Genomic DNA, 13031 nt, shown 5'->3' on the forward strand with positions numbered 1-13031 from the left:
CTGAAGCAGACAGGGAACCAGTGCAATGGAAACAGAATTGGTGTTATGTGTTGGTGTTTTTGCACTTTCATCAGGATCCTGGCAGCACTGTACTGAATGTACTGGAACTTCTAGATTCTCCTGCCAGGGATAAGGGCATGGGAAAGTTCCTATGCATCTGAAAGGTTTAGAGAGTTTACAGATGTTTTTGAGATGGTAGAAAGAGGTTTTACACAGATGTCTTATATAATCATCACATTGGGAACCAATGTGTAAAGTGTAAGTGTAAACCAAAGATGTTTTGTAAATAAAGGAGCTCAGAAACGTTGATTTAGAAGTTCATTTATTTCAGTGATGCTCACAGACTGACCATTCACAGTTTGACAAACCTCCACTAACTACAGCTGTGCTCGCCGACAAACATAACACACTTCTACCATCAGCACAGCCTCATCCAGACAGTGACAGAATATTATACTGCAGTTGAACATAGTTAAAGACCACATCACTGAAATATCATGTTTAGACAGATAATGCCCTAAAATACAAATGAACTAATCTTCTTTGATTCATTGTCATATCTAAAGGAATGATGCTAAAAATAAAAATCTGACATGACAAGCAACACTAGTCACCAGACTGACACTGACAAAACCTTATGACACTGTCACATTATTTACTATGTACAATTAGCACATATACAGTAGCTGTATACAGATATATAATGCAACTAAATTTGCAACATATGATATAACTGCTCAATGTCAGAGTATCAGGACCACTGCTGGGAAAAAATCTGATTTTGAGGATGAAGTTATAGTATTTTAAGAAAAAAGTTGTTGCAATAATAAATTCATATTTACGCAAAAAAGTCATGAGAATATAGTCACAGTATTTCAAGAAAAAAGTTGTTATATTGCTGAACACACCAGATGTCATGTGTTGTGATTAAATTGGGTACATTACATTTCATGTGCATGTTTGATCTTTTCCTGACTGTCAATGTATGCTGCTGCTCTCACTTTGATGAAACTAAATATTTTTTCTCATATTATGACTTTTTTGTTGAAGTAGTACATATTTGTTAGAAAATTACTTTGTTATCTTTGCTCTTTACTGTGTGAGAGCTGTGAATGTTATCTTCGCTCTTTATTATTTAGGCCTATTTATTATTTTGCCATTTTTTGGAATCTAACTACTTCTGTACGATTTGTCATACAAACTTTGTTTATACGTCAAAACGTACATCTCCATGAGGAGATGTATGCTATTACTCTTCTTATTGTAACATGTTTAAGTGATTTTATATAATTTTTTAAAGTATTAAAATTTATAATGGAAAGTCTATGGGAGCAATGTTTGAAAGTTCATATCTCAAAAACTAAAAGTGCTGAAGTGTTCGAACTTCATGGACAGGTGTGGAAATGCTTAACATATTAAAAAAAAAAAACGGGAGCAACAGCGCCACTATGTGGTCAATTATTATACGTTTTGGCCAATAACTCACGAACTGTGAGAACTATCCAAACAATATTTGTATTTTGTATTTGTTGCTTTTTTCTCAAAACATTACATTATTTTCAAGATCTCAAATTTTTTTCCTAACAGCGGCCTTAATACTCTATATTATGTCATATTTTAAGCTACAATGCTCAGAGTGCTGCAGACCTACACAAGAGGATTAAAATTGTATCAAAGAAGAATATCTGACTTGGACATTTTTCTCCAGTATTTTGAGTTTTTTCTCAACAGTGTGTGTCGTTATTCTCATAATTCGGACTTTTGGAGAATTTTGACAGTTTTACAATTCTGATTTTACTTCCAAGAGTTCTGACATCATTCTCAGAATTTTGAGATTGATCCAGATCTTATTCTTCCATGTGGCCCCAGTCCTCTTCTGTAATGACCTGCTTGTGTCAGATCATCTCTTATATTCAGTGCGTCACTAACTGATTTCATTAGTTTCTCAGAATGCAGAGGGAATTTGTATGCACGAGGAAGCTCAAGTAGCTCACAATCTTTAAACCATGTGCCATGGAAGGTCGACAGTCTGCAGGTTTTTCCATTTTTACCAAACTACACCAGGTGATGTCAGAGGAGGAATGATTCAGTGAAACCACTGGCTGTACTCCCTCCAGGTCATGTTTGGAATAGGATGTTACCACACTACATGATCCATGGTTCCATGGTTCCATGCTACATGTAGTGTGTGCAGATCCTCTTCTGGATCTTGCTCCTCTGTGACATGCAGTTGTAGAGGATTAGGAGTCTTCTATGGAGAAAGCTCGGTGTGTGTTGGGGAATCGCTGGGAGTTGTAGTCTGGATCGTCTCTCACACGCTCTTTGATGTCACTCTTTACCTGGCAGGAGAGAGAGAGAGAGAACAAACACAAGACCTAAGTAAAATACTTTCCATTATTTCAAACTTAGCACAGGAATAACATCAGTTCAGATTTACACATAACTAAATTAAAACCGGTTGAACCACAGAAAACTAGCTCTAACATAGAGATGAATTGTTACTAAATATTTAAAGCTAATAACTGCAGGTGGAACTGTTGTGTAAGCTAGTTGAATGAACCTAACAAAGCTAACCTTAGTGTGCCAATAACTGAGCCATTTAGAAGAATAAAAGAAGGTAATATGGAATATGGTCAACATATCTGACCTAACACTTTACATTTCACAGAAAAATACACCCTGGTGAAGGCAAGTGTTGCTGGAGTTCTCATCTCTACAGAAAAAATACACTAAACCTCAAATTACTAAACCAATAACATTAGACTAAACGACCAAATAACATTGTTGGCTTATTATAATCAGATATTTCCCTCTCACTGTAAACTGCACCAATACTACTAATTCTAAAACACAGATTTCTTCTGGTATGCAGATAGAAATAAAACAAAGACACAGCTATATTCACAAAGGATTGGCAGTTAAGTTAACTGGAAGTTATGTTGCAGCTCATCATGCTCATGGATGTACTATAGGAACAGGAAACTGGACTTAAAGACAGTGCCTATTCAGTCAAATGAAAATTGCTTGCCTGATGTATAAGCCAAAAAAGTTTTCTCGCTTCTAGGTTTGCTTCCGCGCTGTGCGGCCCACTAAATATGTGCAGTAGTAGAACCAGAAAAACATAACATTTGATCATTACATTTGAGGGTAGTTTGGCATTTAGGCACTAAAATGTATGAAACATAATTACATAAATAAACACTGCATAAACAGATTTATTCAGTCAATTTAAAGGTTCTTTCTGGTGATTTAGTTTTGAACTTTCATAATGTTGAGGGTGACAGATTGAAAAAAGAATGCAAGAAATAAAAGATACGCTTAAGAAAATACGCTTAATCCATAATTTCCCACAATGCAGCTGGATAAAATCTTTATTTAGACCTACCTCCCTGGTAAATGCCCACACCTTTCAAACTCCTCATACCTAGTTTGTAACACAGGTTTCCTGTTCTTAATTTGTAGTCTTCAAGCCCGAGCGACATAATGGTGACATCATCAGGGTTATTTTCCCAGATGACACTTTTCACAAGCTTAGTACCCCCCATGACTAGTAAATTAAATTTAACATGTAAAGCTGCTCCTTTCATTGTGATGAAATGATAAAAACTATATTAATCATTTGAGTGTCATGAAAATTGTTAATAAAATGTCACCTGTCTTCAGTGTCTTTATGTGTAAGTAATGTATAAAGAAGGGGAACATGCTCTACCTGGTTAGTGTATGCTTCCTGCAGCTCCGGCCTCTCCAGCTCCCCCTGCAGGCTGTTTGGAGCAGTGACTGGCAGGACACCTGCAGAGCGAGCAGCTCGACTCACTGCGTCTGACAGGGAAAGGTGTGGTCCTTCACACTGTGTCATCTAAAGATAGAAACATACTGTCACCCTTCTCATGGACAACACTGAATGAATGTCAACATCCCTAAAGGCCCTGAAAACCTCAAATCTTCTTCCTATGAATGATTCCTACATGACCACACTAGTTTCTACCAAAATGACAACAGTTGTGGTTATTTCATCAATTTCAATTTCTTTGGGCTATATTCAACTCATTGTTTGAAGTAGACAGGAAAAATGTAATGTCAGGTACTTCCATGCACCAACTGAGATTTAGCAACATTTAAATCAAAATCTGATGACAGTTGTGGGTTGTTGGTTTATGTTGCCAATCAAATCTGATCAAAATATACCCACATAATCCTGGTGAAGCTGATTAGCTGAGTTTGTGCCTTATAAACTCTTATAAACTTAAAAATGTTTTTGCTCATTTAGTCATGACTATTTCCTGTCATAGAAAAATATGAGTCTTCAAGGGCTTTAAAGGGAACATTTCAGATTGTATGCATATTTGTCTTCTTACAGAACATGCTTCAGATGGGTATTAGTTTCATCTCTGTGTGTCCAGTACAGAGATAAGACCTAGATCTGTTCAGCCTAGTTTTGCACAAAGAGTGGAAGCAGGGAAAAACTACTAGCCTTGCTCCTCCTTCTAACAACTCGGTTCCATTTTTGCTTTTAAGCTATTGTCAACAATCAATCCATTTTTTTAGAACTGCAACAATTAGTCAATTGAAAAAAAGTTAATTGGTTAGTATTTCAATAGTCAATTGTTTATGTCCCTTTTCAAGCAAAAATGCCAAAAAATTGATGGTTTTAGGTTCTTACATGTGAGAATTTGTTGCCTTTTCTTGTCTTACATTGTAGCAAATAGAATATAATTGGGTTTTGGATGGTTGGTCAGGTGATATCACCTTGGGCTCTAGGAAATTATGATACATTTTTCACTATTGTTTGGTGTTTTATAGACCGTACAATGAATCAAATATCAATCAAATAGTCTGCAGATTAACAGATAATGAAAATAATCCTTGCTTGCAGCCCTACTGAATTTTTTTCCGGATTAGGACAGAGCTCAAACCTGAAAAGCCCACTCTGAGGACAGGACTTTAGACAGAGTAAGGCAGTTAGTTTCCCCCTCTCTTGTGTTAATGAAACACTAAAATTACACTGCTCACTTTTCTCCTTTTGGCAGGCATCCCGTGCAGGTAGGCATCAGACAGCGGTGGCTGGGCTTTGATCTTCCTCTGAGACAACATGTCATGCCTGATGATAGGAACCCATTCCTGACAGAAACATTAATTCAGTCATAATCCAGCAAACTGATGGTCATTCTGATTGTTTATGCAACTGGTTAAAAACACATTGGGCCCCATGCAAGAACAACATGAATGAACAGATTTGTTCTCAAGTGGGATGTACAAGTGACTTTAAGATTAATTGTGGCATACAACAATTATCTCGCACTAAGTTATGAGGTATGAAGGAACTTCTTAAGTTTAGAGCTGTTGTACGAGTCATCAACAGTCTGCCTTCCTTCAGAAGAAAAACACCCATTTGACCTGAAATCATCTGAATGAATTTGGAGTTTAAATACCAAACTAAAATAAAATTTAAAAAAAACTTAATATTCTGTTCATATCATCATCATGGCTGCCAGTTCACTGAGAGTTTTGTCTCTGTCCAGTTGTCTGTCATGTTGTGTTGCAGCTGACAGTGTAACATCACCTACTGTAAGCTGTAATATTCTCTGCTTTAATATCTCTGTGTCTGTCATGACCACCTCTCATATTAGTAATGAGCGCTTTGCTTTATAAAGACGTTTTTTGGCATCTAACTTCATGTCAAAACATTCCCTCTTTATTTCTGTAACAGTACAGTGCTGCTCTGATGGATTCATATTTTTTAATTAATGCTTATAAATGTGTTGCGTTTATCTGCTGATTTCTGACAGCAGCACGTGAAGTTCTGTGTGAAATTCTTCTTTTTAGTCTTTGGGAACATTTTTATTAATGAAACTTGTCCACAACTGGAGTGGATCAGTTCATCTTGTATACGTATACTTGTATATGTATACTTCCTCGTGAGGTGAAAGTCATCAGGCTGAAACCAGAGATTTAAAACTTTGTGCAATTGAGACTTAAACTTGGAACACTCGTATGAGCAAACCTCAGAAAAAAATCAAGAGATTTAGGCGAAGAATATGAAAGGGAAATCTAACCCTAAAAAAACAAACAGATTCATTACAGGTGGAACAGCTGCTGCCCACGGCTCCACCTCAAGGGCCACCTCTTCCCGTCCTGACAGGGCCCCAGCAGGACGCTGAGTGTCCCCTGATGAGGGTGTGGTCTCTCCAGGAGACACTCCCCTCTCTCCACTGTCACCTGATGATGCCATGGCCTCCTCTGCTGTGGTGGCTGCAGCAGGAGACAAACCCTCATCCATCTGATAGACAGAGACAATGAGTGATCACATGAGCGTTTCAATACTATCATTCTGATTTACATTTGTACTGCAGAGGATGAACGTTGGCTTTAAGTGAGGCTTGCACATGAACTGACAGGACTATCTCAAGATCAATCAACATATAAATAGGCCATGTCCTTATGAGCAAAGGGAGCTATCACTATGGCGATTTATATATTTTTCTTATTGTCAACAAATCTCATATACAGAGCCAAACCAACAATGAACTGATCTACTTTCAAGTATTGTGTGTGTATCAAAACACATGGACTAACAGATATTATATGGATACTCGATTAACCTGCACTGCAGCAGCACTTCAATCACCATTCATGCTGAGTAGACTGCTGATAACCCACCCAAGTAGTCTTCACAGCATAGGGCCCGCTAACCTTGCTGTTAATCATTGTCAGTGGTTCCATGGGCTTTAGGGCATTGACACCTATAAGCTCAATGTTGGCATTGATGGATGTCAAGTCAACATCCTCAAGATAAGGCCATTTTCTGATGTCCTCCTCTTTAGGAATGTTTTCTTTGGTAACTGTGATGGATCTGTGCATATAAACATCAGGCAGTTGCTCAAAGCAGCAACTTCCAATCCAGAAATTTGTAGCTATACACTGGTTTCTCTTGACCCATGGTTTTCAGCAATATGTTCAGCTTCTTTCCACTAGCATTTAGTTGATGCATCAATGCCTCTGTGCAGAATGTGGCTGTGCTTCCTCCATTAAGGAATGCATATGACTGCACAGTTTTGGTTTCCTTGTCCAATTTCACCTTCACTGGGACCATTGGAAGTGTATACTCTTTTGTGCCAGCCCCAATGTGGCTATCAGCATTCAAGGAGACCAAAGCATTGTGCATGAATGCTTCTGTAAGTTATATTTAGCTATATGTTCTCTTTGATTTTCTTTTGTTTTAGAGACAAAAGAAAATCATGGCTGGATGACTTGTGGGAGATTTGACATGATGTGCTTTTTACAGGCCTTGGTCATGTGCCCCTTTTCCAGGCATCAAAAGCACAATCCATTGGCTTTCATTAATTCCACCTTTTCTTTGTTAGACTCCACACATTTCCATTGTGTGGTCCATGCCACAAAACATACAGGGCTTTTTAAATGCATTGCTTAATCTTTGTGTCTTTTGCTGTGTTTTCAGTTTGGCTTTATTGTCGACTGCCACTGGAATATTAATTTAAACAAAGATGGGATCAAGTACAGCACGAGTTTTCTTCTCAATGAAGTGAAGATCTTTAAACTTTCCTCATCTGCCCTGAGTTTCCTGAATGTCACAGATGATTGTTCTCCAGTTTTCACGCAGCTTAAATGGTAACACAACTATCCTCAAGTTTGCTGCATTTTCCAGTTCATCCACAAAGTCAGTCTCAAACATGGTGTTGTGGCAGCTTTGGAGAAAAAGTGAGTATGATCTCGATGCAGCGCCATCTTCTGCCTTTATAGCTGACCAGTTTAATGCCTTATTCAGGAAAGCTGAAGTGATTTTCATGTTGTTTCCAAAATGCCACTCAAGTTGCTCCATTGCCTCGTTATATCCTTTGCTTGGTTCCATATGAAGACAGCTGTGTACAAGTTGTCTAGGTTGCCCCATTGTGTACTGCTCCAGATAGTAAAGCCTCTGTTGCATACCATCTGTTTTGCTTTCTATGCCTTGCTCAAATGCTCTGATGGAGAAATGAAAGCAGTGCATGTGCATTTGGGTAAATCTATGTCAGTACTACGATTCAACTACTACATGGAGACATAGACCATGTGTTCGCATAGAAGGCTTGTAGATGGCCCAACTTCAATGTGTCCTCCATGCCGTGAAAGTGAATACAGAATCACAGTAATCGACTCAAAATGACCCAGAGACATTGGAGTAGTCATTACTAGTGGTTTTATGCAACCAGACACAGCTTGGTTCTGTTTTTAATGAATGCTGCTTACTCTTGCCAGATGCCTTCTAAGGATATTTGAGACTTCTTTAGTACTGATGTTTTTTGTGTTTGATTATTTATGTTTGATTTCATATCTACTGAGCGTGTTTCAGATTGTCTCAATACTTTTGCTTTGGCTTCTGCTGCAGCAAATTCAGCTGCTAATGCAAGCTTTTTCTGCTTGGCCCTTAAATGGGCCTCCTCCATGTCCAAAGCATGCTTCTGATTCCAATGTTTGAAATTTGCACTCACAACAGCACGCTCATTTTCAGCCTCTAAGCAAGCAGCTGATACTCTGGTCGATCTCAAGCTCTTACTGCTGTGTGATGCCTGCTTGGACACTTGAGATATACTAGGGCCTGGCTCTGCCATTTCTTCATCATCATCCTCACCATTATCATCCTTGACATCTTCCTCATTCTCATCATCTTCACACATCCATTATTCTTCAGTGTTCAGGAATTCTCTGAAGTCAATTAACTTTGGCTCACACCAGTAAGCATGGTCGGCTTCTTTCTCCTCTGAATCTAACAGGGATTGCACAGTCACTTGCAGCTCCACAAAGTTAGACAACGATTCATTAACCAAGTTCTTTATCTTCATTTCTTTTAATCATATGAATTAATTAATTCTTTTTTCTTGTCAATGCACTGAGCTTTCCTCAGTGCATTTTAATCGCTTGCAACAATTTCCCTTCTTCCTCGATAGCTTGATCAGAAAAGATTTCCATCTTCCAATGCAAATATTCTTCTTAACTTTTTTTTTTTTCTTTACAAATGTTCTTATAACAAAAAACCAGTGAGCAGGGCCAGTTTCAAATGAGAGGTTCAGCAAACAAAAGCCAGAGTGCGAGCATGGCAACCTGGTTTTAACCCACATCACTACTTGCAAACATGGTCCATTTCCATAAAACGAAAGTGCATTATCCTTTTGCGTTGTAGTCTTGTCCAGTCCAGTATCAAAACAATTTTGACTTAATGTCCCGGCATCTGAGGGTAGTGAGGCCTTGAACGGGTAGCAGTCTGAGTCCATAGTGCTTTTCAAGATGCACTCCAAACGAAACTTGTTGAAACTTTGAATAATTTATTGCACTAAAAAAGGAGTTGTAGACAAAACTGTTCCATAATACCTATTTAACTCAAAAGATATAAAAAAAAAACAACTAAAAGTTATACTGAGTACCTGTAAAGTGGTCAAAATTGGCATTGAACCACAGCCTCAACCTGTCCTACACTGCTAGACTGACTCCTCCACAGCCATGACTATGTGAATATATGATTGTTATTCAGTCACCTGACCAAACAATTATGTCTCTTGGCCATAGGCAATCGAAGATAATTATATCAAATTATATTCAAAATTCTACATGTAATTAATATAGCAATTCTAACTCATATATATGACAATTCATCAGCTACACAATTATATTTACTTTAAACTAAAAAATGGCTATAACAGGGTGACATGTTCCTTGGTTGCGAGAGTTACAGTTATTTGTTGACAGTAAGAAAAATATACAAAAATATTCAGCCTAATCTTTTAACCCTTCCTTGTAAGTAGTTATGTCAATCCAAGCTACATGTCCTTTAAAGTTTGGTTGTTTCCCCATTCTTTTCATTGGAGAAATAGGCTGTAAAGCGTTATTTAATTGCTCTTGGTGCTTTAGCAAATGATTAACATTCTAGGTGTCCACTCTTGACCTCTTAAGCCAAACAGCTCAGTGGCAGGTTTGACTTGAGTAAAACATGAGTAAAATGTACTCTGAGTAAATGTTAAATCCTGGTATTGCTGTTAGTTTCACCACAAACAAACCAGATTTCAGTCATCAGTTGTGTTACTGTTATTCTTAACAATAATAACCAGACCCATATATGAAGCTAATTAAAGACAAAACACAGTTTTTGGTCTGGTACTGAAATGGTTACAATGATTCAGTATGCTTGCCAAAATTTTGACAATTTCCAACTACACTTGTTTTTTTAAGTGAAATAATTAAATGATTACAGATTCTAAAACCTCAAATCATCAATCACTGATATGCACCATAAATTAAAGATCTCTAATGCTGAAAATGAGGAATGCATCTCATGTTGAGAATATTGAGATACTAAAGCAGTTTTCTGTTCCAACTCTGAGCTTTATCTCTCATAATCTGTATGACAGACAGCTACTAATGTGAGCATAAACACAAAACATAGGAGTATTCATGTAAAGCTAGACACAAGTGCTACATCAGTCAATTTATCAATAACACTCGACTGAACTAATCAACCTGAATAATGAATTGGTTCATTGAAATGATCCATAAATTGATCACATATGAAACTTTACAAATTGTAGCCTTCCTTTAACACATTCATGCTCATTCTAAGATGTACTCGGGTTTTACCATTATGTTGGCATGACATGAAAAAACTCACCTCCACATGCTGACTCTCTGATGGCTGTTCAATGTCAGCCTCCGTCCTCTGGTTCAACTCAGCCTGAAATAGCATCACTGCAACATTAATGTGGAGGTTTTCACTAAAAAACAACCTAAATATTCAAAGCTTGTTGTTAAAAGATACTGTATTTATGGTGCCTATTCACCACTCTTTGTAAGTTTTCATGTTTTTCTTTTATATTTGTGATTAATTTTGATCGCTTTGATCTGTTTTCACTTTGACATACAGTAAAGGGATCTTTTTCTGTTGATCACTGTCAAAAAAATCCACATTAAATCTATGGAAACATGGAAACTTCCAAGGCAGCTGAATACTTTTTTATAAGCAATTGAATTATCTACATCACTTTTGATACATTTTATCATAACTTGGTCATGTTAATCAAAATTAGATCCTCAGTTTCAAACAATATTTATGGTCATACCTCTTTCTGCTTCATATTGCAATAACTTGTGCACTCTTTTATATTTGTGCATAATATATTCTGTTGTAAATTAACAAGCTAACCTTCTTGTTGCCATCTTATAGAGAATCAATGACTAGTTTTGTACCAAGACTGGACTTACTTATTTATAAATAAAGTTTTATTTCCTGTCTCTAGTTCCAGCAGGTGTTGCCAGGCCCGCTTAGTAACAGCAGAGGTTCTTACCTGTGCATAGATGACATAGTGCTGGATTTGGTCCTCAGTGACTGGGTTGTGTTCCAGTATAACACGTAGTCTCATAAACATCATACTGGTCAACCAGTTCACCAGACTAGGATTGACTTCTGCAGACATCCTCCTCTGCACACAGACACACACAAACATACACACACACAAATTATATACTGTCTGGATATTTCTAATGATCAAATGTTTATAATGGTTCAAAAACTTTTGTCCATGACACCACAGTTACCACATGCGTACAACATGACTGTATGGTTATAAAAGATACTAAGTAAAGTATACTAACAATGCGGTGGTTGATGACTGAAGTCAGAGCTCTCTGCTCTCCTCTGAGACAGTACAGGTTGAGAGCCAGACACTCAAAAAGGCCCTGAGTGCACAGCAACAGCAAGCGGGGGCCAAATGTGTGATCTGCAGTAAGAAAAACACAAGACACAAAACTACTGACTTACACCTTGTCTTCTTATCAGTGTGGTCTCAAAAACACAGCAGCAATATGGCTCCAAATGTGTACATGCTTATAGAATTCTCTTCGCCAGAGGTTACTAACCTTTTTGCAGTGCGGACTGTTTTGTATTGACTATTTTGTCTCAGACCAGCCAAGCACGGAAACTAAACACTGAACTAAACAATTTGGTCTGTGTTTAATTACTACATTTAAACTATAGACCTCTGTATTTCTCAGTGTCCTCACACAGTCATCATGTACTGTTGGTTGCTGAAAGGTAATGATGGACTGGGTACCTTCTCCATTCATGACCTACTTTAATTAGAAATCAGTATGTTGTTGGAGGCATGATAAGGAGTGACGAGGAAAAGGTAATTACTGCAAAAATTGCTGATAGTCTAGAATTATTGGGGCAGCTGTGGCTCAGGAGGTAGAGCAGGTTGTCCACTAATTGGAAGATTGGCAGTTCAATCCCTAGCTCCTCCAGTCCACATGTCGAAGTGTCCTTGGCCAAGATACTGAACCCCAAGTTGCTCCCGATGGCTGTGCCATCTGTGTGTGAGTCTGTGTGAAAGATTAGATATCCTGATGAGCAGGTTGGCACCTTGCATGGCAGACTCTGCCATCAGTGTATGAATGTATGTGTGAATAGGTGAATGTTGACATGCAGTGTAAAGTGCTTTGACTGGTTGGAAGACTAGAAAGGCACAATATAAATGCAGTGCATTTACCATTTATTAAGTTGTATTATTGTTATTCAGCTTTTTTAGTAAATGTTCTGAGGCCAGTAGTGGTTGGGTATGAGTAAGACAATACTCTGACCATGAAAAATACAGCCCCTTTCAGAAATGGAATACTTCATCTATTTGTTAAAGTGATGGCTTTCTGTCATTCAGACCCAGGTGACTTTTACATTAATGTTCCTTACACCTTTATTCAGACATTCATGGAAATATGTATGTGATATTTGGCATAGAGAGAGCAGCGATAAGTTAAAAATGTTTTGTTCTTTCACTAACTTTAAAAACTTGATTTTGAAAAACTGCTGTTGAAGTCTTAATTAATGACATTGTGAGTGTGGTCATCAATTAAAAGACTTCAACAACAGTGAGGAACTCTCCCTCACTCCTCACAGTGATTCCACTGATACATTTTCATATCACTTTCATAATTTAAGGTTATTAGAGATTCAATTCTGCTGTCTGTTTTATAAAGTCATTGAATGACAAGATGCT

General features: G+C 37.6%; 1 protein-coding gene across 2 annotated transcripts in view; it reads right to left on the reverse strand.

Annotated features, from left to right (window-relative positions):
* Positions 1-305: 305 nt before the first annotated feature.
* Positions 306-13031, reverse strand: part of bag6l (BCL2 associated athanogene 6, like) — a 36818-nt gene continuing 24092 nt past the window's right edge. Inside the window, exons 19-25 of one of the 2 annotated variants that reach the window (XM_044335487.1) lie at positions 11635-11759; positions 11328-11462; positions 10655-10717; positions 6080-6277; positions 5011-5118; positions 3710-3856; positions 306-2339 (exon numbers count right to left, since the gene is read on the reverse strand). In XM_044335487.1, the coding sequence (XP_044191422.1) occupies positions 2241-2339; positions 3710-3856; positions 5011-5118; positions 6080-6277; positions 10655-10717; positions 11328-11462; positions 11635-11759 (875 nt within the window). In that variant the 3' untranslated portion in view covers positions 306-2240. Of the gene's footprint in view, positions 2340-2381; positions 3090-3709; positions 3857-5010; positions 5119-6079; positions 6278-10654; positions 10718-11327; positions 11463-11634; positions 11760-13031 lie in introns of those variants that run through there. The other variant, XM_044335488.1, reaches the window with a different exon arrangement.

The sequence above is a fragment of the Thunnus albacares genome, chromosome 19 (genome assembly GCF_914725855.1).
Source record: "Thunnus albacares chromosome 19, fThuAlb1.1, whole genome shotgun sequence".
Classification (NCBI taxonomy): domain Eukaryota; kingdom Metazoa; phylum Chordata; class Actinopteri; order Scombriformes; family Scombridae; genus Thunnus; species Thunnus albacares.